The following is a 27,864-nucleotide window of genomic DNA, read 5'->3' on the forward strand; positions in this document are numbered from 1 at the left end:
CATTTCCGCAATGATTGTCAGTTATCCGACTGCGACGCGGAGAACGACAGCGCTGCTGAATCTGATATTACTCCAGACTTGGGAGAAAATTTCAAACAGCGGATTTCAAACTTAATGTGACGATGAAACGGAATATTTTCAAGAACCACCGGTTGAGACCGACGATACGTCCGTTGTTGTTACAACGGAAGAAGTCGATGACGTGATGAAGTCCGTTGAGGTTGGTGACAGATTTTCAGATTTCAGATTTTCTAAGACTCATAATATTGATAGATTCTACATTCTGTTGTGTTGTCCGTACTTTAAAACTCCTAAATAATTCCATTTTAATAAAACATGTGACCCTCAAGTACTTTGCTTAAATCCTTCCCAACATCAACCCAAAGGTATAATATTGGTGGCCACGGCTTCCTTCAATTCCTTCAACTACAGCAGTCCCTAAGAGGTTAAAATCAAATTGAGGAACAACATCCTACAACCACCTCCAATAATTGAACCTGTCACTCATATCGGCCATTAAAAAAATCCCTTTTCCAGAATATAGAAACTTTTATTAAAACAGATGACACTTTATTTTACCTTTACCTGCAAAAACTGTGCTCATGTCATCTTATAGGTCATCCACAGAACAGTTATTGCAACAGTTGTTGATGCTTTAAGAATTAATAAAGTTATGTTAAATTAACTCCACTTGCAGACTAACTCTGTCCTAGAGCTAATGGCATATAAATACTGTGTGCTATATGGCCAGCATGCTGACAGCACAGGTTACAAAAAAAAAAAAAAGTGGGGTATTTTATATTTTATTTTATTTTATTAACTTTGGAGCCATGGGGCCTATGTTTGGTGGACGGAGAACTCAGGCTATTTCTGGGAATGCTACCAAACGGAGCAGATATGGACCAGGACCACTTTGTTCACACTAAATTTTATTAAATCAGAACTTTTAATCATTATTTTACCTTTTTATTTTGTTCTTCACTTTATTCTTATCCTAACCATTATATTAAAGAAACATTATTCTTGCATTTAAAGTAAAAGCTTCATAGTAATCTATTATAGAAAGAACACTGTCAATGAAGTATTGATAATCCTCGTTCGCTGTAAAAAGTAAGTAAACTGCGCATGATAGGATCTAAATGGTTGGTCTAGCCTCCCATATTGAAATGGTAAAAGTATAGCCTGGCATCAACCAGACTAATTGGCAAATGTGTATTAGTTTCAAATCTCTCTGTTCATTTTTGATTTCCAAGCAGAGTTAAGAACGGATGCAGACCAAAATGTCTCTGGACGCAATTGGGTAGACGGCTGAGTGAGTGAGTTTGTAAATTAAACTTTTACCAAATCCTTTCGCAAGTACGGCAAGCACATCTTTGTTATCACCAAAAAAAAATTACCGTCCAGTTTTTTAATACTGTCGCGATAGCGGATTCAACAGACCGTTCCACATTAGCGGCAGCCATCTTGGTTGTTTACGAAAATGATATTGATAATGAGATTTCCACCCGCCCCATATTAGATAAACAGTTGTCATTGGCTTGACCCTGGGACAGTCAGGTGGAAATCTGTTTAAATGGGAGGGTAGCCAGACGTACTCAGAGCTAATGAAACATGAGCTTTTTTTCCTTTTTATTTCACCTTTATTTAGTTCTGGGGGATAGACTGAGGGACGAACCCTCATTTTCAATGATACAGAGACCACATTAGGCAGGAAAAAAATAAATAAAACAACACAAGTGAAGTAATATTTACTGGTAATTTTTTTAGGAGCACTTTGTAAATTAATATATCCCAGCGTTGATATCTTCTCGCAAAGAGAGAGGGCCAGCCAACTTTTTCATGGAGTGTTCAATGATGGGTACTGTAGGCATCACCAGTAGTAAATCTAAGAGCAGGGTGATATAAGCTCTTCTTTATATATATAAGAGCTTAAGGGTGGTAACAGCTGCATGTCTATATATTCCATAACCATAATCCAAGACCGAGTAAGACAGTCTCAACAATTATTTTTCTACTAAACATGGGAAAAGAAGTTCTATTTCGATAAAAAAGGCAAGTTTCAGCCGCAGCTTTTGAACCAATTTATCAATATGAACTTTAAAAGCGAGTTTACCATTAATCCAGATGCCTAAGTATCTATAGTGTGGGACTCTTTCAATAGCCAACTTAAGTGCTAATATTAAGTTTGTCATAATCTATTTCCTTAGTTCTTGTGAATAGCATATATTTCAATTTTTCAGCATCTAATACAAGTTTGAGATCAATAAGTGCCTCTTGAAGAACATTAATAGAAAGTTGCAGATTGTAAATAGCCAATTGTATGGAGTCAGCCCAACAATATTAGATAGTGTCATCTGTGTACAGATGGGCACTACAGGTAGCCCTGCCAATGACAAAGACCTGACGATATCATTGATATAAATTGCAAAAAGGACCCGTCCTAAAATCGAACCCTAAGGGATAACTTTGTTATGGCTAAAAATGCAGATTAAACATAACCAATTTTCACACACTGCTGTCTATCAAAGAGGTTGTTTTGGTACCATCTAAAAACATTTGTGTCATAACCAATACTAAGCAGTTTTTGTAAGAGCAGGGAATGATCAACTGTATCAAAGGCTTTTGCTAGGTCGATGAACAGAGCAGCAAAATACTTATTTTTATCCACCGCCGTCAGACGTTGATGTGTGCCAGTTTTTGAGGGGGGTCCTTACTGACGTGAGTTGGAGGAAACCCCCATGTGAGCACGGGGAGAGCATGCAAACTCCACACAGATAGGCTCCTATTTGGAAGATAACCTGCCGGAGCACGGTGCCAACAGCGCCCCAGGATCCAGGCCAAGGGACAGTGGTGTCAAAGTCCGGTCAGATCACAGCCGAGATCATGGAGCAGGAGATGTGCTTAGCCTGAGCGCAAAGCTTCATTCCCCATGCTGATGACCCTGTTAAGGTGCCAGTGTGGCAGTTTCTCCAAAACAAGCCACCCAAGTGTCATTTCAGGGACCTCCGGCACAGAGACAAAGACAACGGGGGGTTGTTAACACCAGTTTATTGTAGAGATGAGGCTAGGTGGAATTAGCCGGGAGCAGATGGAACATGTCATGACAGGGCTCCTATCCTAAGTGCGTGTGTGATTCAAGATTCAAGATTCTTATTCGTCACTTACATATACATACTTTCATACATATATGCAGTGAAATGTAATGCAACGCACCCGGTGATAACACACAATATGTCCTAGGAAAAATTTCTAATAGCCCAACTAACTGTGTGGAGGAGGTTTCTAAACCTGCCCCTCAATTGTCCAACCAACGAGTGGCTGCTCAAGTCATCCCATCCACCATAACAACATTTTCACGAAAACATAAACATTGGATGACAACATATATTGAAAACAATTGATTACGTCCAGGAAAACTAGAACTACAATTGGGCATGTGGCCTCTTCCCGTCATAATTATGGCAGTAAATGAGGGAGGAAAGGAGAGGAATGCAACCAGGGGGGTGCTGGGGTGTACTCGAAGCAGGTGTGGTGGTGTGGGTGTGTGTGTGTGATGGGACTGCCTGTATCTGTGTGTGTGTATCTGTGTGTCTGTGTGTGTCCACCGGTGAGTGTACATGACTTATCCCAATTGGTTATGGTGTATAAGGTCAGTATTATGTCGTGGTGCCTCCAAGCAGCGTAAAGGGCCCCGAAGCCCCCCCAAGCTCCTGCACCCGTCAGCTGCAGGAAAGCGCCAAGCACCCCGCCCTGGGACACATACAACCCACCCCCAAGTGCAGGCACAAGACGCAGCCGCAGCACAGAACCCGGGCCGTGGGTGCCAGGAACGGACCGCAGGCCCGGATCCAAAGTGCCGCGCAGACACCCCACCCAACCCGCCCGCCCCGTAGGCAAGCTGGTGGGACTCCCATGCCCACCCACGCCCCGCGCAAGGGCGAGGCCCACCCCACCACAGCAGACCAGACGCCCCACCCAGGTGTGAACGCCAAGTGCCCATCTACGTAGCAGTGTGCTCAGCGCGGGGCACCCGGATGTTAGCTCCCCCACCCCCGGGCTCCCCCACCCCCGGGCCCTCCACCACCCCCGGCACCTGCCACAGAGAATCACACCCTCCCCCCACACCCCAACCCACACCCACAACAGCAAGCAGCCCCTCCAGTGGCCCCGGAAATCACCTGGCGCAAGCTGCCAGGACTCCAGCCCAGCCCGCGGGGGGCCCACCCGGCCACAGCCCAGCCAACCATGCCCTGACACGACCCGCCAGCAACCTGCCAGCCCGGAAAACCCCAGTGCTCAATGTGTGCTGTTGGCAATTGCAGTTAAAATTGCGGGGTGTGGGGGTGCGAGTCGATCAGGCAAGTCGAACCCGAATCACTCGCACCCCTCCTACCCACAGACCCTGGTCTGGTGGAGTGTTGTTCAGAGTAGGATTGGTGTGCGCGTGTATGTGTTCTAAGCTAAAATGAGTAGGATTACAATTTCAGGACGGATGAGAAGCACCCTGGGACAGGAGTGTGACAGGCAAGATGGCAAGATGGCAGCCGCCCGCCACATCCCCACCCACATAGCTCGCACCCCACCCATCCCGCAAGCCCTAGGCATAATGTGTGGTGTATGTACTGAGTATGAGTTTTGGTACTGGGAGATGTACTGATCAGATCGATGCAGCAAGCGTCCACACAGACCCCACCCCGGACTCGACCACGCACTAGCACGCCCACCTCCCATACCTGGTGGCACCCAACCCACAGTGATCAACCAAGGGCGCCGAGCAGCCCGCAATAGGCTTCCGCCATGCCGGGCAGCTCCAGACCCTCACATCCTTGACCTCCAGTACTTGCATTTTACTTTCTTATTTATGTTTATTGCTTGTGAGGCACCGAAAACCAAGACAAATTCCTTGTACTTGTAAACTAACTTGGCAATAAAGACGATTCTAATTCTGATTCTGAAATAATAACATCACAGTAAGAACAATCCAAACAATCAAACCAAATAAAAAAAAACAACAACAATGGTGGTGAAAGTACGAATGCGACAGTTCGCAGATTCACCTGGTACCCAGGCTAGCAAAAGTATACTTACCTCTAAATAAATTCCCAGCAACCACACTTACTTGCACTCGATTAGAGAAGAGCCTACTGAATTGGCTTTTGAGTTGTATTCTATTGTAGGTCACTTATGAGGTATAGCCGAAGCTGAAACAGCGGAGGCTTCGGGACGTAGACAGCTAGCAGCTGGGCGAATCTCCTCGACAAGCCTGAGTATTTTTAGAAACCTGTTTAGTTGCAATGCCCTGCATGCTAAGAATCTAACCCGTTAGAAGGAGGGCAGGTCTGGAGCACTGTAAGGCGCTGTTGTGCTGGGAGACATTTACATATTGTGCGCGGCACACTTTTATCTACCAAGGTATGTTCAGTCCCACACAATATCATCGACTATAATATGAAATAATATCATTGTACAGGAAATAAAATACGTATGCACCTACTCTGTATAGCTGCATAAAAAAAGATGCTAACATTTTGTGTAACATTTGAAAAAATAAAAACGTACAATTTAATTAAACACTTGTTTGATGTGTCTTGATCATTGGTGGTCCAGAAATATCATAGATACTTCTCCAACACCGTAAAGACTGTCGATCGTTAAAAAGTGTAATCCAATGCATTGGCGCCACAGTTGAGGGCTGACTGCTGCTTCATCAGGCTGCAAGTTACATATATAGTTAATTTTGAAAGGTGATTTATACCTTTCATGAAGAGGTTATTCTGGGACCCTAAATGGGTCTATTCAACAGAGAATGAAGACCCTTCATCAATCGGTCAGTCACTTGCGTTTGTGTAAATAAAATAATTATTGTAATATTGTTTAAATAAAAAACTTTAATAAATTATATTTATATATTATTTATAAACATTGTATACATGTAAATTATAACTTTGTGCAGTAGAAATACATATTTCATTGCATTGCACTGAGAGGGGTGCTGAGATTTATTTTGCAATAAGAAAAACACTAGCTGTAGTGTACACCCACAACCACTAAGTAGCACATGTGAGCAGTTCAGAAAGGACTTGTAGCTACTGGTAGCCTCTTTCACACATGCTGTCTTTCCCAGCAATGTTCTGGAACTGTTCCTGCATGGGGTCATGTGTCGACATATTATTGTGTTGTTTATTACTGAATAATATCTAAAACAATTGTGTGTTTTCGGGAAGAAAAAATAACATTCTGAAAAATGGTCCAATTCGAACTGTGGCACTCCGCTGCAAAGACGAGAAACTTAAACATGTCCAGTCTCTACTGAGACAGGTCTTTACATTCTTAAACTGATCCGAAGGTTCGATGATGTCATTCTGCATAAAGTGAGCCAACGGTAAAAGGGTGGTTAGGGTAATTGCGTCGGGCACACCTCCACCCACCTCCACCCGGTCTATCGGATATTTATATTTATTGCCTTGTTTATTTATTTCAGGATTTATTTCATATGATTATTGATTTATAAACAAAAATAAGAATAGAATTTTGGTTGTGCCGGTTTTCTTTCTTGGTTTTTTTTTTATATAAATCGATGAAGCGCAAGCCCTGGGAGCAACAGGGCTTAGTAAACTGCTTTTAGCTATTTAAAATAATAATCGATTTTGCACGATCGATAATTTCTCAGCCCTCGCATACATGGAAACTTATTCCTCTGCATTGACCCATCCTATACACCCCTAGTAGCAGTGGGCAGCCAACTCCAATTCTTTTGCGTCAGGGGCACCAACAGGAGTATTAACCCCTAACATATGTGTCTTTTGATAGTAGGAGGAACATGGAAGAACATGCAAACTCCACACAGAAAGGACCTGGGATGGCCAGGGTCCGAACCCAGGACGTTTTTACTGTGAGGCAACAGTGCTATCACTGAGCCACTGTGCCATCTAAATACTGGAGTGATACGCTTGAATCGATTTGGCTAGAAGAGCAGAACAGGTGAATGTGCGGGTGCTGGAGGGAGCACAGCAACGCAGCAAACAAAGCAGGCAGCAAAGCAGGTAGGGCAAGAGGGATTGGCTGCTTAAATAGGCCGACCCAGCCGGGGTGGAAGCGTGTGGTGCCGTCGAGTCTGACAGAACTAGCTCCGCAAGCTACGTCAGTGGTTTTAATGTAGTGGGTGATCGGTGAATATACTATATATAAATTCGAAGATTAGATTCAACTTTATTAACATTGCACAAAGTACAAGTACTGAGACAATGAAATGCAGTTTAGCATCTAACCAGAAGTGCAAAAGAAGCAGTAAAGTGCAGCGTATGTATAAAATCTAGGTATATGAATTCCTAGGACCAGGTTGTTAAGCGAATTGGTCGATATGCAAGGACCTGCGTTATTTCATGGTAAGGGGGCTTGGCGATTGCGAATACTAGTGTAGTGTAGACTGAAAATGGTGATGTGCAATGACATGCATGACGCTGAGACCACGCGCATGCATCGCGCAGACTGCGGTATTGTACGCAGCGCACAATATAGGCTGGTCAGAGAGCTGGTCGTAGGTCTAAACGGTTGTTAAACAGGTAGGTCATTAAGTGGAGGATATACCTGTAGTATATAAATAGACTTAACAGTAGTGGGCATGGATATACTTAATATGTACAGTATGAACATAATTAACAGTATTGACAAAATAAATGTTAACGCAGTAAAATATATATAGTATGAGCAGTATTAACAGAATGGTGAGAAGTATTTACAGAATGGACATGGATGCACTAAAGCATATACATTAATAAAGGTATAAGCAGTATTAGTTCAAAGTTCAAAGTTCAAAGTGTACTTTATTGTCAATCGTACCATGCAACACGTAATTACACAGAGGATCAAAATTGCGTTTCCCCATACTCCAAATGTGCAAGTAATATTTGTAACACAAACATATGACATGAAAGTGCAAAAAGATAACAATAGACACAACAACATAACAAGACTAGGGATAGTCTTAAACTAAGGATAGTCTTAACAGAGTGAGACTTAACTATTAACAGAGTGGGTATGAATTGGCTACAATATATACAGTACTAACAGATTTACATTAGTATAGCCGGTTAAATAAATATGAACAGAAAAACAATAAATAGTAGTATGTAAGGTTAAGGTACAATGTGCAAGAGTTCAGTCACTGGAGTGAAGTTGTGTGTGTAGGGGGGTGGGTGGGTAATCCGAGGGGGGTGGGGGGTGCGGGTGTAATCCAGGTATCTCCCATACCTGAATTACCCCCTGTGACTGGCTGTCACCATGTTGTATAGTTGAGCAGGATGACAGCTGAGGGGAAGAAGCTGTTCCTGAACCTGCTGGTTCTGGAACGGAGGTTCCCGTAGCGCCTCCCGGGGGGGGGGGGGGGGGGGGGGCAAACAGCCTGTGGCTGGGGTGAGAGGTGTCTTTGGCAATGTTGCGCGCCCTCCGCAGACACCGCTTGTGTTGGAGAGCCTCAATCGCGGGTAGTGGAATGCAGGTGATGCGTTGGGCAGTTTTCACCACCCTGTGCAGTGCTTTCTGGTCCACAGCAGTACAGTTGCTGTACCAGACTGAGAGGCAGTTGGTGAGGATGCACTCGATGGTGCAGCAGTAGCAGTTTATCAGGATCTGTGGAGACAGGTGGGTTTTGCTCAGTCTCCTTAGGAAGAAGAGACACTGGTGAGCCTTCTTGACCAGGGTTGAGGTGTTGATTGCCCAAGAGAGGTCCTCGGAGATGTGGCCACCCAGGAACCTGAAGCTGGTGACACGCTCTACCTCCATCCCGTTCATATGGATGGGGGTGTGTGAGCCACCATTCATCTTCCTAAAGTCCACTATGAGCTCCTTGGTCTTCAAGATGTTTAGGGCCAGGTTGCTATCGGCACACCACGTTGCCAGATGCTGGTCCTCCTCCCTGTAGGCCGTCTCATCCTTGTTGTATATGAGGCCAACCACCGTTGTGTTATCTGCAAACAGGCATGTACAGGAGTGCAGTCGTGGGTGAAGAGGGAATAGACGAAAAGACTCATTACACAGCCCTGTGAGATGTCGGTGTTCAGGCTAAGGGTTGAGCAGGTGAGGTCACCTAATTTAACATGCTGGGGTCTGTTGGTTAAGAAGTCCAGTATCCAGTTGCAGAGGGAGGGGTTGATGTTGAGGTCACCTAGTTTGGTGACCAGTCTGGAGGGGGTGATGGTGTTGAATGCTGAGCTGAAGTTGATGAACAGCATACTCACGTAATTGTTGTTGTTGTCCAGGTAGGAGTGGGTGGAGTGTCGTGCCATGGAGACGGTCCTCCGTGCACCTGTAATGGCGATAGGCAAATGGTAGGGGCTACAGTTTGAGGTAGGCAGGATTTGAGGTGAGCCAGTGCCAGCCTCTCGAAGCACTTCATGATGGTGGGGATGAGTGAAAAAGGGCGGAAGTCATTTAGGCTCGCTGCAGAGCTGTTTTTTGGTACCGGCATGATGATGGTAGATCTGAAGCACATCAGGACAGCTGCTTGGGCCAGTGACAGGTTGAAGATATCAGTCGGGACCTCAGTCAGTTTCCCAGCGCAGGCCCTGAGCACACGTCCATGGATACCATCAGGGCCAGCAGCCTTATGTGCATTGATCTTGCTCAGTGCAGCACGTACCTCGGTGGGGAGAGTGTGAGGAGCTGGTGGTCTGGAGGGAGCACAGCCTTGATGGCTGCCTCCTGGTTGTCCTTGTTGAAGCAAGCGTAGAAGTTTGTTGAGCTCATCAGGGAGGGAGACGCCGCTGGTTGGGGCGTGGTGTTGGCGATGGCCTGGATGCCCTTCAACATGTGTCGGGGGTCAGAGTTGTTAAAGTGATCCTTGATCCTTGTGATCCCTCCTTAGCTTGCGACTGTGCTTGGCTCTCTTGATGCCCCTTTTCAGGTTAGCCCTGGCTGAACAGTAGGCCTGCGTGTCACCTGATCTGAAGGCGATGTCAGCAGTATGCAGACCTCTCTGTTCATCCACGGCTTCTGGTTGGGGAATGTTGTGATCGGTTTGAGGGTGGTGACACTGTTGATATTAGTATTGATGGAGTCCAGAACGGAGGTGGCATAGGACTCAGGGTGGGCTGAGTAGCAAACATGCTCCAATCGGTGTTGGAACCGGTGTGGTAGGACAGAGTCTGGCCCCTCTGGCCATACTTTAGCTGTTCTGACTGAGGGTTTCACACATTGGATGAGTGGTGTGTGCCTGGGGAGTAGGAACAGTGAGAGGTGGTCAGACTGTCCTGGGTGGGGGATGGGAATGGCTTTCTAAGCTCCAGCCATGTTTGTGTAAACATGGTTAAGGATCTTGTCCCCTCTAGTGGGGCAGGAGACATATTCGTGTTATTTGGGGAGTACAGTCTTCAGGTTGGAGTGGTTGAAATCGCCTGCAACAATAAAGGCTGCCTCTGGGTGTGTAGTCGGTTGTTTGCTAATGGCAGCATGCAGGTCTTTCATTGCAAGCGTAACATTAGCATCTGGGGGGATGTATGCTGCAGTCATGACAACAGATGTAAGCTGTCTGGGCAAATATAATGGTCTACACTTAACCACAAGATATTCAAGTTTAGCAGAGCAGTGACTCTTGATGATGCCATTGTCCCTTCAGCAAGCTTTGTTAATATAAATGCACACTCCCCCTCCTCTGGGCTCACCGGAGTAATCAGCTGTTCTGTCCGCCCTGACAATGTAGCGCTCCGGAAGCTCGATAGCGCTATCGGGGACACTGCTGTAAGGCCACGTTTCTGTGAAAATCATGACGTTGCAATCCATAATCCTTTTATGAGTGGTGATCTGCAGACGCAGTTCATCCATTTTGTTCAGAGACCGTACCTTGGCGAGGAAAATGCTCGGTAGAGATAGCCGACGAGGAGTTAGCCTTAGCTTAGCCATTAGCCCTCCTTTCTTCCCTCGCCTTTATTCAACTCTCGACACCACCTGCAACCTCTTCCGGCCGGGTTGGTAGCCTCCGGTGTCCTGATGATCACTGACAAAATTATCTAAATTGTGTAATCCAATGACCAAAAGTGCTTGACATGTGTACAATAGGTTTGCAAAGCTGTTCCGACTGAACAAACTTAAAACTAGTAGGTATACAACTGCTAATTTGCAGAATCTGGAGAGACGTTGAGAATCGCGTTGTGCATGCGCTGCCATCTTACATCATATATATGTATACATACTGTATATGTGTATATATATTTTTTTTTTCAAAACTGACCAAACTGAGAGCTTGGAAACAGATTTTAATTGTCTCCGTAATTATTCGCCACAGCCAGGTTTGAAGAAAAAAAACAAATACTGTCTGACAGCTTAAATACACACATGCAGTGAGCACACGTGCATCCACAAACAAAGAAAATTGGATGAGAACGCACTAACCCCCCCTGTACACACACACACTCCATTAAGATCTATAATTACATCTTTTCAGCTTTCTGACTTAAGACCCCCCCCCCCCCCCACGGTTGACATCTCTCACTCTGTTTCCCTTCATCTCATTTTCATCCATCTAACTTTCTTTCTTGAATCTTTTTTTGTCCCTCTCTCTTTCTTTCGCTCTCTCTCTCTATAACCTCTCAGCGTCTCTTCATGAGAAATCATTTCCCGCCCTTCTTTTTCATTATGCCATCCATCGCAAAAAAAAAAGAAACTACCCTCCTCTCCTCCACTTCCTGCTTTTCCTTTCCTTGTCAGAGACACAGGGAGATGCAATTAAGGATTTCAGAGCGCCTGTCTATATCTTATTTATAGCCTGTGCGAGTTGTACGTGTGTGTGTGTGTGTGTGTGTGTGTGTGTGTGTGTGTGTGTGTGAACAAGTGGCTGAGAGAGAGAGAGAGAGAGAGAGAGAGAGAGAGAGAGAGAGAGAGAGAGAGAGAGAGAGAAAGAGAGAGAGAGAGAGAGAGAGAGAGAGAGAGAGAAAGAGAGAGAGAGAGAGAGAGAGAGAGAGAGAGAGAGAGAGAGAGAGAGAGAGAGAGAGAGAAAGAGAGAGAGAGAGAGAGAGAGAGAGAGAAAGACTGTGCTCAGACGTTTGGAAAGTGTGAGCACTTGCCTGTCTGGGTTAGTGGGGCACTAAGTGGCTGTGTGTGTGGGTGTGGGTGTGTGTGGGTGTGGGTGTGGGTGTCTGTGTGTGTGTGTGTGTGTGTGTGTGTGTGTGTGTGTGTGTGTGTGTGTGTGTGTGTATGTGTGTGTGTGTGTGTGTGTGTGTGTGTGTGTGTGTGTGTGTGTGTTGTGTGTGTGGGTGGGTGTGTGGATGGGTGTGTGAGATGTTTTATCGCCAGAAGGGCTGCAGTTACCTGGGTGTCTAATAGACATTGATTTCACTTCATGCAGAGGTAGAGATAAAGACGGATGGAGACGGATATGGAAATAAAAATTTGTCTGTGAGTGTGTGTGTGTGTGTGTGTGGGTGTGTGTGTGTGTGGGTGTGCCGCAGATAGAAAGACAGGAAAATTGGGACATTTATCTTGCTCTTTTCATCCGTCTCTTTCCTTGCCCATCACCATTTCTCTCTCCTGATCTGGTATCTTGATTTGGAAATTATGAAGAAAGAAATGGCATTTTGCCCATATGAAAAAGTCTAATTTCAACCCTTTCCATCCCCTCATCCTTCTCAAATACCTCTACTTTAAAAAAAAAATATATATATATATATATTTAAATAAGAACCCAAAGAAAGCGTGGGATCACCTTCTGCCAACAGGTCCTCGAAAGGAGGGGTCAAATTTCCGTGGCTCTCCTGAAAAAAAAGGGAAAACAAGACCTAAATAAGCAGCAGATTCAGACCAAAGTGAAAAATAAAATAATAATAATAATATAAATAATAATATGAATAATAATAATACAGGTACTCCTCCCTTAACGACCGAGTTCCCTTCCTCGGACCAGGTCGTTAAGGGAATTGGTCGATAAGCGAGGACCTATGTTATTTTACGGTGAGAAAAATTTGTTTGGCCATTGCAAACACCGGTGTAGTGAATACTGACAGACTGTAGGAACGAGACTGAGAAGGGTGATGAGATGAGATGCATACAGTGTATATAGTATATATAGTGTATATAGTAAATATAGTGTATATAGTGTATATATAGTGTATAAAGTATATATATTGTCTATAGTGTATATATACTGTATATAGTGTTTATAGTGTATCAAGTGTATAGACTATATAAAGGGTGAGGTGCGATGAGATGCTTGACGCTGAGACGCCGTGCATGCAGCGTGCACACTGCAGTATTTTACGCAGCCCTTACGCAAGTCCGAACGGTCGTTATACAGGTAGGACGTTAAGCGAGGAGTACTTGTACAAGAAAACACACACTATTATGCTCCTCTGCTTCCATGACTCATTTAGAAGTCAAAAAACACGTGTCAAAGTGATATTTTTGGTAGGGTGAGATTCCTTCACAAGGCCTTGTGAAGTGGGCCATTTGGTGTTCCCCAACTGAAACAGTAGCACACAAACAAATTAATTACACCATTTATTCCTAGCCTCATGTCTAACCGCTAGCCGCTCTTTTGTGTGGCAATTTATATTCAGGCAAAGTGGAATCGTTCGAAATACAATCATTTGACACAACTAAAATGACAGCTTGCTGCACTACATTAAGCGAAGGCCACGTTACATGATTTTCAAGGCCGATTTGGAAACGATTTGAGATTGGGCAGAGTCGTGGTCATCTGGGGTAGTCGCTCTGCGTAATCGTACTGTAGCTTTCATCGATATATGTGTGTGAGTGACATCTCTTTCAATACGATCTCAATCGGCCAGGTCACGATGTTGGATTTTATCGGGGCTAGTCCTTTTTAAATCTTTGGATGTGTGGGTCAAAGCTTCACATCGCAACTGTAATTTTCAACAGCCAGCGAATTAGTGCCAGTGCGCGAGAATCTCCAGAGAAAATACATCCTTGAGAATGCTGGAGTACCACAAAACTGCGTCCATCTGTTCTGTCTTTGGATTTGTGCTCCTCAATGATGGCAGTTGTTATGTGTGAGTGCAGAAGAGACTGAAAATCTGCAAATGTCAGTCGTTAAATGTGCACTGCTCAATCGTTTCATTGTCACTCACGATCGAAAGAAAATCATGCAATGTAGCTTTAATGGTGTTGACCAAAGTTGAACTCTATGCAAAGCCAAAGTGGCTTTACTTCAAATTTGATAAGAAATATCGCAATGGAATTTCTGCTAGTATTAGAAGAAATGCTTGTGTGACAGTGTCGTTGGACAAAACCAAACTATTTGTGACGTCAGGTGAAACAAAAAAAAAATGTTTAATGAAATCATGAAACCATATTAAAATGGACTTTAGCATTGAAATTATTATTATTTTCTTTTTCTTTTTAACATTTCTTTTTCATGTCTTCATTTCATTCTTCATTAATGTTTTCTCTTTGATTTTCAGGAAACAATTTCAGTGTCCACCAGCAGGGAGTTGAATTCCGTAAATGTGGCGCTGAAACCTGCTGCATTGAACTCCAGCACAGAGCTACTCAAAGTCCGGACCTTGGCACCGATCCAGACCGAAACACAATTCAATCCTGACCCAGGTCAAATTAGATGTTTATTAAATATAGGAAAATGGTCTTTTTTAATCTCAAAGCGTGCAACGCTGAGCGCTAATGATGCCCAAGAACTCATAACACTAAACTGCAACCGAACTGAATAAATTAAATGCAATTGTGTAGTTTTAGTTGTAAAGTGTCCCAGGATGCAATCATGTGGCAGTAAAGCTCTTACCATGGTGTACTCAAAGCTCCTAAAGTTGCGATTCAACATCGCTTAAAGCCACGCCATTGGGATGATGGGATGGGGGGGAATGTTGTGAAAATGTATCACGTTCTACAGTATGTTGCGAAAGCAACATATCAGCTTTAAGCTGTGACGAATGCAGGTGTCAAGGTTTCAGAACACATCAGTTTATGACATAAATGGCACAATGATGGCAAACAGTGCATACTGTCAGATCCACAAAACCTACTGTGAATTAAAGCAATTGAATAAGGGGATGCGCAAACGGTATTCATTTCCCTAATTAAAAGACCCCATCAAAATGACTTTGACCGCTTTGAACGCTGGCACCTGCCATGTGATACCGCCTCCTATGGGAACTGTCTCTGGCGACAATATAAAGCAAGCTGCCAGGAGATAATAATAACAATAATAATAATAATAATAATAACTTTCTTTTCCTGCCCCAGCTTCCAGTTTACTAAAAGAAGATTTAACATGTTTTTGTCAGGTTAAACGTTTGCCCCTGTATGAATGACTGCATTTAAGCACAGCAAAAAGCTGCAGCAGAGAGGTACATTTCTCAACGGTCAAGCGTTCAGTGAGGCTGCGCTTTGAACAGTAATGAATGTTGACAACCAATATTTTAATAAGTTCTCTCAGTTTTCTCTCTAATACCAAGAGTTATGCATCACACAATTCACATTATACTTCATTACAGTTTAGTACAGTGCAATCATTTCCAACAATGCTTTGCCTTGGTTCTGCCATTATAGCAGAGCAGTAATGATAGTTTGACTGTATGTATGAAACAGTGAGGTAGTAGTTCCCATCCTGCACAGCAGTTTTCCCCCTATTTCAGCAGATAGACATTACATTTCAGGAAAAAATATAAAGAAAAAAAATATATATATATTTAAATTGCTGGTTAAAGGAAACGCTTGGTATCGATGTTTCTTTCATGCAAAGATTCATTTTTAGAAAGGAAATTTCAGGTTAAGTTTATTTCTCTATATCATTGTTAATTTTATTTCATTAGTAATTGTACATTTTCTTTTAGGTTTATTGTCCATGGAAATGTATCAAAGTGTATGTTTTTTAAATTGTATTAATTAATTTGTTAATTTATTTTATACACATGTTTATTGTATGCGACCAAATTATTCTCGATTATTTTTTAGGTCATTTGTATGGTTATTCGTTACTTTTCAAATTTTGACTATCGTTTATCCTTGGGTTTATTGTATATTATATTGTATAAATTGTATATATTTTATTGTTAACTTTTAACTGTATATTTTCAAAATGTTTCCATTGTCTAGTTAACTTTGGTTTACTGAATTGACTGTATTTTCTCCATTCTCTAATTTCCCTCTAGGGATGAATAAAGTGTCTATCTAATTGACACAGATCATGGTAAAATTTTGAATGTCGTTATATTTTTTGCTTACTTTTGATAATTTTTGTAAATATTTATTAAATTTGCATATTAAATTTTTACATTTGTTTGAGTCACTTGGTTGTGCTAACATTACAGTAGGAGCCACTTGGAGAGGGCAGCTGGAACAAGACAGGGCCCAGGAAGATCCGTGATTGGAACATGGCTGACCCATGAAGCGTCACTCCTGGGTCCTTGCTCGGATCTTGCCAGTAATGATATCCCCCTCGATGACGTAATCTAAGCGCCAGCACCTGGGAGCGTCCCCAGGCTGCATTTGTGGAAAGGCAGTTGCAATGATGTATCTGTCCACAGGGGGAGAAGTGGTTCAAAATGTAAAGCAGCTCGCGTCTATGGGATAATCTTGCATTTGTTTAATAAAAAATATGCATGTTTTGGAACGGAACATATTTTTACCATATAAAGCTGTGAATGAATCAGTGTTTTTTTGTTTTTTTTATTGTAGATGTATCGCCAGCTCGCCTGCAGGTTAAGCGGTTCAGGTGGGGTGCCAGTCTGTCAGCGTGGGGCCTGGCAGGGGGCATGGCTCTGGACCTGCGGTCCATGCCTGGTGCCCGCAGCCGGAGTTCTGCACCTGCGACTGCGTCTTGTGCCTGCACATGGGGGTGAGTTGCATCTGTGCGCCTCATGGGTGCGGGGTCTCCTCGTGCTCCCTGGGACTGGGTTATGCTAACCAGGGCCGGGCGTGTGGGTTGCTCCGCGGACTTCCAGCTTCTCTGGGGGCCCAGGTGTCGTCTTTGGCTACAGGGCTTCCCTGCAGCCGTGGGGTGTCTATGCGGCTGCAGGACTCGGCGGTGGCTTCGGGGCCCATTCTGCTTCTTGGAGGCGCCACAACATAATACCGACCTTATACACCAGAACCAATTGGGATAAGACCTGTACACTCACCAGTGGGCACTTCGCACACATACAAACTGTGAACTTGACATCCTACAGGTCGTCCACAGGACAGAGTTATTGCAGCAGTATTTGATGATTTGAGAATGAATAAAGCGTTGAGTCAACACTCTTTAAATTCTGTTTTTAAATACTCTTTTATTTTAATCACTACTAAGCCCTTATTTTACTTATTATGTAAAGTTGAGTTGGCTCCGAGACTAAGAATCCCATTACTGGTCATGATGCTTGCATTGTTATCAATTGGCTGGAAGCTGGTTGCCATTCGGCTGTCAGCCGGCTGGGACAGCCCTCTTCGAGTGGCTCCTACTGTACACTTACTCTTATATTATGCACTGACAAATTAAATTAAAAAAACAAAACTTGAAATTGAGGCTATTTGATCTCCATATATGAAAATCATATCTGGGCCGTGGAACTACGAAAGGAGAGTTTGGATCAAGTGCATGTAACATGCAAGGGATAAATTAGGGTTCTTCTGCCCTCACCACGTAGCCGTACATAACTATACAGCGAGCAAAACACTCTACCATAAGTACCCTGAGACAGCTCCCTTTTGGTATCTTTAATGAAAGCGGTGTAAAACTGTGGAACAGTACAGAAATATGCAGATTAAGGATCAGTGTCTATGCAGATGTAAATAACCTGTTAATACGCTGTCATAGCTCCTACACTGTATGCATACACCAATAACATGAATGAACTCACAGATTGAGTTTTCTCAAGGATAATGACGAGCCTGATGGAAGAGATGTTAGTATTGGTTTGAGACCTGACCTGATTGACTGCGTGTGTCTCTGTCTGACCATCTAATGTGCCTGTGTTCTGATGTCATACTATCATCCCAATGCTAGGATGTCACAATACGGACTGAGGAGGCGGGAAACTCCCCATCTGTTGAGTGTGGGGGCCTCTCTCAGGTCCTCAGGCAGGGTATTCCATCTACTTTGGGCATAGATACAGAAGGCAGCCTCCCCTGCTTTAGAGTTGGTACGAGGGATAGTTAAAAGACCACTGCCTGTAGACCTGAGAGTTCTTGCTGGTTTGTGTATAATTAGTATTATTTTATATATGCTGAGGTGCAAGGCCATTGATAGCTTTATAAACAACTAGCAGAATCTTAAAATCAATCCTAGTTTTAACAGGGAGCCAATGTAGAGATCTAAGAACAGGTGTGATGTGGTCAAACATTTTTGTCCCAATGAGTGCGTGCAGCCGCAATTTGGATTAACTGTAGCCGCTTCACAGCTGATTTCAGGAGGCTGGTGAATAGGCCATTACAGTAGTCCAATCTACTCGTTATGAATGAAATGTTTTTTAGATGGTAGAAGGCTGATTTTGTGATGTGATTGATATGGCTCTTTAAATTTTGATCGCCGCCCATGATTACACCCAGATTTCTGGCTTCATTCTTGCTCTCCAGAGACAGAGAACTGAGATGAGCTGCAATGGATTTTGGTGGCTGATAGAAAGTGATGATTAAAATTGGGGCACTGCAGTTTATAGATATAGCAAGGTGTTCAAAAGACGTGAATTCTCCAAGGAGGATTTCCTTGCAGGTATAGATATCAGAGAAGACAGCAGCTATTCCACCGCCTATCTTATCAGCTCTAGTTGTTTGGATGAATTTGAAATTAGGAGGTGCTGTCTCAATGAGTGCAACTGTGCCATTTCTGTCCAGCCAGGTCTCAGTCAGTAGAGAGAAATCCAGGTTATGGCAGTTAGTGACCTGACGTTTAATAAAGCCATTTTTATTGTTCTGGATGCATGGCTTTGCGGGGGACTGATAGTTAAGAGTCCGAACCGGTAGTAAATTGTTTAGATCCCTGTATGTTACAGGGAAGTTACGTGATTTTGGTCTATGGTTTATAATTATAGGAATTTTGAAAGCACAGTGACAGTCATTAATGTCAGTAGAGTGGATTGGACTCACCAAACATCAGTAGTGAACAGAGAATTCTAATGTAAGTTCCATGTTCATGGTGAGGAGACCTGATCCGTAAAAGTTTGGATGTACTCCATTATGTCTGAAGACGTTTGGACGGTTTAAGAAGGTGCCATAGTGGTCCACAAACGGTATGTTGAGAGAGCAGCAGTATCCCTTGAGCTACATGTGTAGCTGAAGGACACGTGAATTTTTTAGCAAAAAAAGCTGGGACACGGCAGCGGGATGGATACGATGGACGGCGGTCAGACTGTAGAAGACTATCAGTAAGCTTTGTAAAGTCCTCTTTAAGTGTCTCAGACTGTTTGTTCCTGAGATCATTGGTTCCGACGTGGATGAGAACAGTGGAGTCAGACGGGTTTTAATTCTTCAGCTGTGGGATTTTGGAGTATATATCCTGGACGGGTCACCCGGGTTCTAGCTGCAGGCAGGGTGATGTGTCGAACCATGGAGGAGCCGACAATGAGCATGGATGGAGGTTTCGGCAGTCGAGGATTTCCGAGGGACAGCAGCGGCAGCTGAGACCAGGAGTGCACCATCCTCCCGGAGGTGGCACAGGGGGGCGGTCCAAACAGTGGCCCCGGAGTGGCCCCGACAGGCGGAGACTCCGCTGTGGGAGCCAAGGCAGCGCTCTGCAGCGTTGAAAACAGCGGGGTCCACGGCGGAGGAGGAGCCACCAACTGGCTCGGGAGCAGAGGCCAGGCAGACGATGGATAGTCTGGCGGCAGTGGAGACGAGGCTGGTGGAGGTAGAGAGCGTCTCGGTGCCCTCGATGCCACGGTGGACTGTGAGCCCCCCCCCCAAAGGGGTGAATTCCCGCATATCCCTGACATCGACTGTGTGCTCCAGGGCTTGGAATCTGTTCTCCAGCCAGAGAGTCTCCGACATAGAGCGGCCCAAGGAGCCCAGACAACGCCGGTCACGGCTCGCCGCCAGGGTCCAAGGCTCTGGGGTGAAGAAGGTCCAGGACTTGGGCAATGGCTTCTCTATCACAGCCGGCATGGTGTCAGGTGGACCCAACTCACCCGCAGTGAGAATGGATTCGGGCCATGGGAGAGTGGAGTCTTAGTCCGGTCTGATCACAGCCAAGGTCATGGAGCAGGAGTTGTGCTTAGCCTGGGAGCTAGCGATGGAGGACAGACACACAAACAATTAATCCTTTTTCTTTATGTCCTCACGCAGGCTGTGGATGTCTTTGAGGACCGACTTCTCTAGAGTGCTGACTCTGTCAACCAGTCGCAAACAGTTCCCACAGTCAGTGGAGGTAGGCATTGATGCCGACATAGTTAGCAATATGCTTAGCTAATAGGCTAACTAGCGCTAGCCGAGCCAAACACATTCCAAAATTCGAAAAACAGTTCAAGCAACTGTCGAAGCCAGAAAAAAGTAAGGATATAACAGCGCGAACATTCCGAAATCGGTAATGCAAAATCAGGTAAAGTTGGGAAACAATTCAACGAAGTAACACACTGACGTGAAGTAACGCATACACAAAGACGTCACCAGTACCGGAAGATGTCAAACCACCGTGGCCAAGTGAGCTGGTGGGTGCTGCCCATGTCTGAGGAGTGTGTGGTATTGAAATGCCATGTGCATCCGCACCCTGTCAGGTAGTTCTCAACTAGGGCCGATGGAGTCTATCTGGAGCTCCTTGCAGGCCCCCACAAAGCTGGTCCTACAGTCTGACCTGAACTGGTTCACAGGGCCTTTGATGGCAAAGAAGCGTCTGGGGAGTGTTAATGAAACCATAGGAGGAATCTGCACGTAAGCTCATGCACTGCAAGCGCACTGCACGTAAGCTCATGCATGTGAAGATGACTGCCCACTGCTTGCTGTTCCCTTGTCCTCCTCGGGTTTCAGACCCTCCAGGGTTGAATACCCTGGGTCGAGGGTACAGCCGCCCTTTGGATAGAGGCTTGCTGCAGCTGGGGCAAAGGGCTATTCTCAGATGCTCAGGTGAAGGAGTGGGTGAGAGTCGGGCCCCGGTTCTTGAGAGAGATTTCCAGCTGGAGAAATTCTCGAAGCACGCACTGCCATGCTCACCCTGAAAGGTGTGTGACACAGACACCCTCTGGGTGGAGCTCCCTATCGGTTCCGGCGTTAATAAGGTCAAAGCCTTCGTTGGGTGTTCCAGTTGGGTGCTTGAGTCTGGGGATGGTTATGTCCAGGTTCGGTCTGAGCTTCCGCTTTAGCCACCTTGAGGTACGCGATGGCACCAACTGCCTTGGTGGAGGCGCCGCAGAACATCTACTGAATGTCGGCCATGATTGCAGCTGACTCAGTCCTGAAGAAAAACAGGACCCCCAGGCAGACATGGTAGACTCCAAAGCTTGGTAGATACCAGGGCTCCCTGCCATCTTTCAGCATGGGCGCTAGTTCGGCATGTCCACTGCGAAAGATCTTCTTCACAAAGTCCACAAAGCTGCCTTCGTCTCTAGCTGTCTCGTTAGAGTCCGGCAGAGTGGCATAAGGCGGTTGAGGGCCTGGTCCCTGTTGTTGGGAGGGTGCTGATGCTGATACCTGGGACCCAATGGGACCCAACTGTTAGCATCGGCCTTGAAAAACCCACCCTTCATGATGTCGAAGAAGGCCTCGTCCTCGGCTGAGGGTGCGAGTTTGTGGGCATCGACTGAGTGGTTGAAGATGTGTTCCCCCACATCTTTGCATAGTTTGTGTTGTCCCCCTGGGAACTTCTTTTTCATGTAGATGCTACTCTCACAGGCATCGGAGGTTGCTGGGCTGTCCATTCTCTAGGACAATAGTCTTGCTTATACACACAGTGGGCTGCACCCTCTCTTGCCGAGGCTCCCCGTGTGCGCAGTGGCACCAGTGTCTGACCTCTCTGCTGCCCAGGTCAAGAGACCGGCATGAAGAGCTGCTAAGTGGTGATCACTGTGGCACTCTGTGCAGTGGACAACGACTGCGGGTGCCGCTCCATCGACCGCGGGTCTGTAGAGTGGTCGAGTGGGTCGTTGTCAACATAAGGGGGCCCCACAACTTGGGGTCCTCCATGATGAAGGGCTCTGGGGGGTGGTACAGCCAAGCCTGCATCCTGGGGGCCTTCGTACTGCCGGGCTCCTAGATGTGCTACAGCCGGGCCCCTGAGGGCCTCTGTATTGACGGGTTCTTGGTGTGGGGTCGAAGGTGGTCGGGCTCGGAAGGAGGGGGGGGATCGCTGTTGCGAGTGTCGCCACATTGAGTGTCTGTGGGCTGGGGAACGTTCATGTGTGCTTATTGGCCCTGCCGCTGTGTTGGCCGCTGAAATGTGCGTTGACATCTTCCCTGGTGCGCCGCTTTGGCCTCTGGGCTGAAGCGGGGAGCCGTTCCCCCAGCACGGCAGCATCTAGCAGCTTTGAGCACTTCTGCTGCTGCTATTGCAGCCTTCGCTTCTGCTTTCCTTTTTCCTGCATCCTCTTTCAACCTGCTCTGAGGCCTCAACGCGTGCTCTCTCCGCAGACTTCTCTGCGTCGACGCATGCTCTCCCCCCATCGATGTGTGCTCTATCCGCAGACCTCTCCGCATCGATGCGTGCTCTCTACATAGACCTCTCTATTTCGGCATTGTGCCATTTCCAATTCCATATCCATTGCATTGCATGCAACTGCGGCTCTTGTGCGGGTTGCTGCGATTGCACTGACGTTGGATCCACTGGATTTGATGGACCTGTTTGCCAATTAAAAGGACTTTTTGGCCGACTTAATGGACTTGGCCGACTTGAAGGACCTGCTGGATGACTTGCCGAGCCCGCTTTCTGCAGTCAACAATGTACTGTCACTGTGGTCCAGGCCCTCTGCCCTTTCCTCTAAGCCAGGCTGTCCGGTTGGGCCTAGGAGTTTCGTGGATCCTCTGGGGGGTCTGGGTTTTCTGACATCCTTGCTCTCAACAATGCCTTGAGGTGAAGCTAATCTTTTAATTCTTCTGTTCTCACCACGTGTAGCCATACACAACTATACAGCGTGCTAAACACTCTTCCAATAAGTACCGGAGACAGCTCACTTTTGGTATCTCTAATGAAAGCGGTGTAAAACTGTGGAACAGTACAGAAATATGCAGATTAAGGATCAGTGTCTATGCAGATGTAAATAAGCTGTTAATACATTGTCATAGTTCCTACACTGTCTGCATTCACCAATAACATGAATGAACTCACAAATTGTGTTTTTTCAAGGGCAATGAAACTCGGGAAACTCCCCACCTGGGGGCGAAACAAGGGTTCACTTGAGAAAAATGTTGGCCTATTTCCCAATATGAGCCTTCCTGCGGAGTTTAAAATCATTGATCTATCCTAGACGACTCCTGTGAAATTCCCACTTTCAGATTGGCCAAACATCTCATGGTACTGTGGTCAAGTGAGCCGTATTTGGCAAGATCTAAGTTCCACCTTGATTCCTCCAAGCCAAATGTTTGACCTTTCATAAAGAATAACATTAAATCGCAAAAACTTAAATTAGGGTCAAACCTGCCTCCCAAATGCCAATTCATTCCCCTGGTAACAAGTGCATCAATCTTGGAAGGCAGACAGACAGTTTAACTGTAACTGCCTTGACTTAGCATCCGTCTATCCGAATTTCACAGATTCCGTGAACAGAGTCTCGGTATGGAATATGTTTCGGCAGCTATGCAATGTAAACTAGAGCAGGGAAATAGGGCATAGAAGAGCAATTCTCATGTCTTATTCAGCAACCTTTCACACATGCTTACGCTCCATCCAGTCATAGCACCATGGAGACTCACGCTGTGCTACTGTACTGTAGCCTCTCGCCCTCTCTCTCTCTCTCTCAACAGATTTATTACACAATAACCTGGAACCAACTGAATTGTATTTTGAATAGCAGCAACATTGGAGGTCCATACAAATGAAATTAAGTAAGATTCAACCAACTTTCTAGCACTTTCAACGTACATAATCAAACTTTCTTCCAGCATCTTGATAATTTAGGACAGTGAGAGCATTGTCCAGATCTTCAAATTCAAGCCAATTTCTAACTTTGAAAACGTAACATTAAAAATCAAACTTCGAAGACTTAACATAACATTATGTTAAGACTTCAAAGACTTAACATAATGAAGCAGATTTGGGGCCCGATTCCCTCCTTTGAATAATTGTGAGAAACGTAACAATTTTTTGATGGTTCTAAGAATTATCACGCCAGATTATCCTGTGGTGTGAGGTATGTTACGAGTGTTTTCTACACCCCACATCTGCTCTGAAGTCCATCTTGGCCAAACCATAATTATTTACCATGTTCAATATTTACGATCCGATATCCTGTAGTGTGGGGGAACCCTGAGGACAGCCGAGGACGCTACGGTTTGGATTGTCATGTTGGAAAGACCGATAGCCCATTGGGAGCCAAGCTGCTTTAAAAGGAAGAAGTCATAAACACAACAGCAGCTATGGCGCCAAATGTGAACACTGCGAAGTCAAGCTTGCTCGGCAGTCATGTCTCCATGACTTCATCCTTTTTTATTTTTTTCCTTTTGGACTCTCTTTAAAAAATATTGCAAAAAATAGCATCGTTGCCCACCGACTGCCATATTTGTTTACTCTAAAGTCACATTTGATCGCACAAGATTTTCGGTTTCGACTGTCGGAAATCTCGCATAGCCACACCTCCATGTCAAATCTTGTGTGGCTTCATGAGATTAGAACTCTCACCAACGGTTGTTGGTGAATGGAATCCGTCTGGAATCCGTCAGTGTGTGGTGTGCTGTTTGGGCAAATCGTTGCTTTCCACACACTATAGGAACAAAACTTAAAATAAATAAAAGATAATAAAAAATGATCATGATATGTCATTATGTGTGGGGTCTCACATTTTCAACATCTGTTTAGATTTGAAAAATCTTGTAGTGTGGGCCCCACATTAGTATAAACCTGCATTTCACTGCATATATGTATGACCATATGTGTATGTATGTGACAAATAATCTCTTGAACCTGGACTTGAACTATTAATAGATGCCTGTGTTTTGCAGAAAAATCAATTACTCCTATTATATTCTATGCACATTCAGGGACGGTATTTTAATTTAAATACATTTTTTACAGCTTTACAATGAATATATTAGCAAAGAACATATGTGTCCCACCACATGTGTCTCGCGCATTTCTAAAATTGCCAGGAGCAGCTAAATAAGTTGAAAAAACCTTTCTTGAAGGAAAATAATATGTATGTATTGCAATGTATTTTCAAAACCGAGTTTGATTTATAAATAGTAGAAAAATGTTAAACCGTGGAGTCCTCCTGACATTTCACTGCATATATGTACGACCGTATGTGTATGTATGTGACAAATAATCTCTTGAACTTGAACTTGAACTTGAGTAAAATTGTCACATGCTGTCCTGTTGGTATTGTTTTTTTTCCAATTACAGAATCCACCCTATGTACTGTAAGACAATGGATCTGAGTCGGGGTCAGGTATTTTCTCGATCGGAACAGTACAGATATTTCAAATTAGGCTAATCGTTGTGTACTAGCCGAGAAATGTTACACAGCGGTCCATCCACATGTTCTCTCATGATTAATGCCGATAATAGCTCCTCTCGGATCCACTCGGGGATTGCACATGCCATGAAGGCGAACCTATAAAGGCACCTACCAGAGACTCTATACAGAATGCTCTTCTAGGTTGGTTTTTATTTTTGGGGGGGCCGGTGTTTGGGAGTTTCTGGGTCTGAGGATCTAATGCGTGTTTGGCCCATGTGTCGCCCCAACCCTACTTATGTTTCTTTTGCTGGATCTCCAGCCCTGTAAATGCTTTGAGTTGTTTTGGTTTCAATTGAGGCCTATGTTTTTTTTCGTGAATTGTTTAAATAAACCAGCTCATAATGTAGGCTATGTATGTTACTGGCTAAAGTCACTAAAACATAACAATCTATACTCTCTGTCCCCCCTGCCCTTTCTTGAAAGGTCTGTATCTCTCTCTCTCTCTCTCTCTCTCTCTCTCTCTCTCTCTCGCTCAGAAGGTCTGTATGTCCTTTTATTATCTCGACAACCGTTTATCCAATCTCCTTCACACTTGGCGAGTGTATTGCTGGGGACCCAAGGACATGCAGTTTCGACATGTGACATGTTATATTAATAAACAAATAAATATAAAATAAACTTTCAATAAACAGCGAGGGGCGGGGCTTCGGGGCTCTGCGACTGTATGACTTAAACAGGCAATTTCATCTTCCATTGTGAAAAACAGGACTGAATCACTGACATTTTTTTAAACTGTGCTATTAACATGTCTTACATTTTGAACGGACATGCACTAGTATTATTAAAGATGGATAATTGTGGGGGCATATCACAGATCCACTGGGAAGCTGTTCCAATATATGGGAGCATAGAAAGACAAGGCTGCTTTGCCAGCTTCAGTATTAACCCTCAGAACGTGTAAAAGGTCAGACGACGTGAGAGACCTGACTGGCTCATATAAATATAATTTGGTGCCATGCCAGCTTTGTAAACCATCATAGATATTACTAGTGGATAAGTAATTGAGTAATTGTTTGTGAACTATCATTTCAAGAATTTTACTGAGAAATGGGAGGTTATTTTAGGGTAAGTGTGGTCAATCTTTTACCCCTCTGGAAAAAAGTTTACTCTCTAGGACAGCAACATTAATGATTGGATCGTTTGCTAACTGTTTTTCTGATTAGCATCAAAACCCTGGGGGCCCAAGGACAAACCTGGTACCAAGCAGAGGTCACCATGGCCAGAGGGAGAGAGTTTTAACCCTAGAAGAAAACAATATTGTCATTGCATCGCAAGTAATTTGTCTGTTAAAATGAATAAATAAATGGATAACAGTGAGTTGTAGTGATGTGTGATGATTCTCTTGTCAGTCCTCTCTCCATGTACATGTGTAAGAAATAAAGACTTAGAGACGTACAGACATCTGAATCAATGCATCAATCCAGGTTACTGAGGGGATAATTTCTCCCTGACCAGGGTCACTGATAATCAATTTGGCCATTCTTCTTGACCTGGAAATATTGAGGCACTGAAGGATGGACAGGTCACAACTGATGTTCCTCTCTGCTATTCTGATGACCTCTTGAGTCTGGCCTTATTCTGCCCATACTAAACAAGCAGTTTTTATACACTTTGGTTTTATACATTTTGGTGTTTTTTCCATTATTGACTAACTGCTGTGTGTTCCTTGCTGTCCTGCAGTGTAAACTTAGGTAACACTTTGAATTGCAGTCATTTTTTGTAGATTTAAATTGCTGGTATACATTTGAACCCAAACATAAAATATGTTATTTTAACACAATAGCTGGGTTGATTTTGACAGAGGATGCAATAAAAGTGCTAAGGATCATTGTCTTTCATCAGTAGCTCACAGGGTCTTCCAGTGCTTATTCAGATTGTTTAATAAATTGTTTAATACATTTTTTATAAGAAATTGTTAAACACATTTGATTTAAAATAATTGGTGACTTATTGAATTAATGTTATATTGGCCCATTTTTGAGACAATTGACTTATATATTTATATTTCTAGATATTTGTATATAAATTTCTAATGAATACAATTTGTATATATATTTTTTAATCTGTTTGATAGATAAGAGAAGATAAACCTTGATTAGTATCAAGAGGAAAATTCAGGTGTCAAAGCAGCAACAGAAATGAGAATGAAACACAGTAAATGCACAAGTAAAAGAGTCCAGGGCCGAACCAAGAAATAAAGAATAAAATAAATAAGAAAGAATAAAAAAAAGATATAACACTGGACTGCTGGCCCTAGATATCTGCACTGGATCCCTAGAGAGTGAATGTAAACACGTACAGTCTGTCAACTGTCTATCAATCTCGGTCTATAATT

At 44.2% G+C, this 27,864-nt stretch overlaps 1 protein-coding gene across 1 annotated transcript in view; it reads right to left on the reverse strand.

Moving 5' to 3' along the window:
• Positions 1-27,864, reverse strand: part of LOC307237541 (choline transporter-like protein 5-A) — a gene marked incomplete at its 5' end in the record, with an annotated part of 127,842 nt that overhangs the window by 65,534 nt on the left and 34,444 nt on the right. Inside the window, one exon of the mRNA XM_080010275.1 lies at positions 12,695-12,743. Within this exon, the coding sequence (XP_079866401.1) occupies positions 12,695-12,743 (49 nt within the window). The remainder of the gene's footprint in view (positions 1-12,694; positions 12,744-27,864) is intronic.

The sequence above is a fragment of the Zeus faber genome (genome assembly GCF_960531495.2).
Source record: "Zeus faber genome assembly, chromosome: 12".
NCBI lineage: Eukaryota > Metazoa > Chordata > Actinopteri > Zeiformes > Zeidae > Zeus > Zeus faber.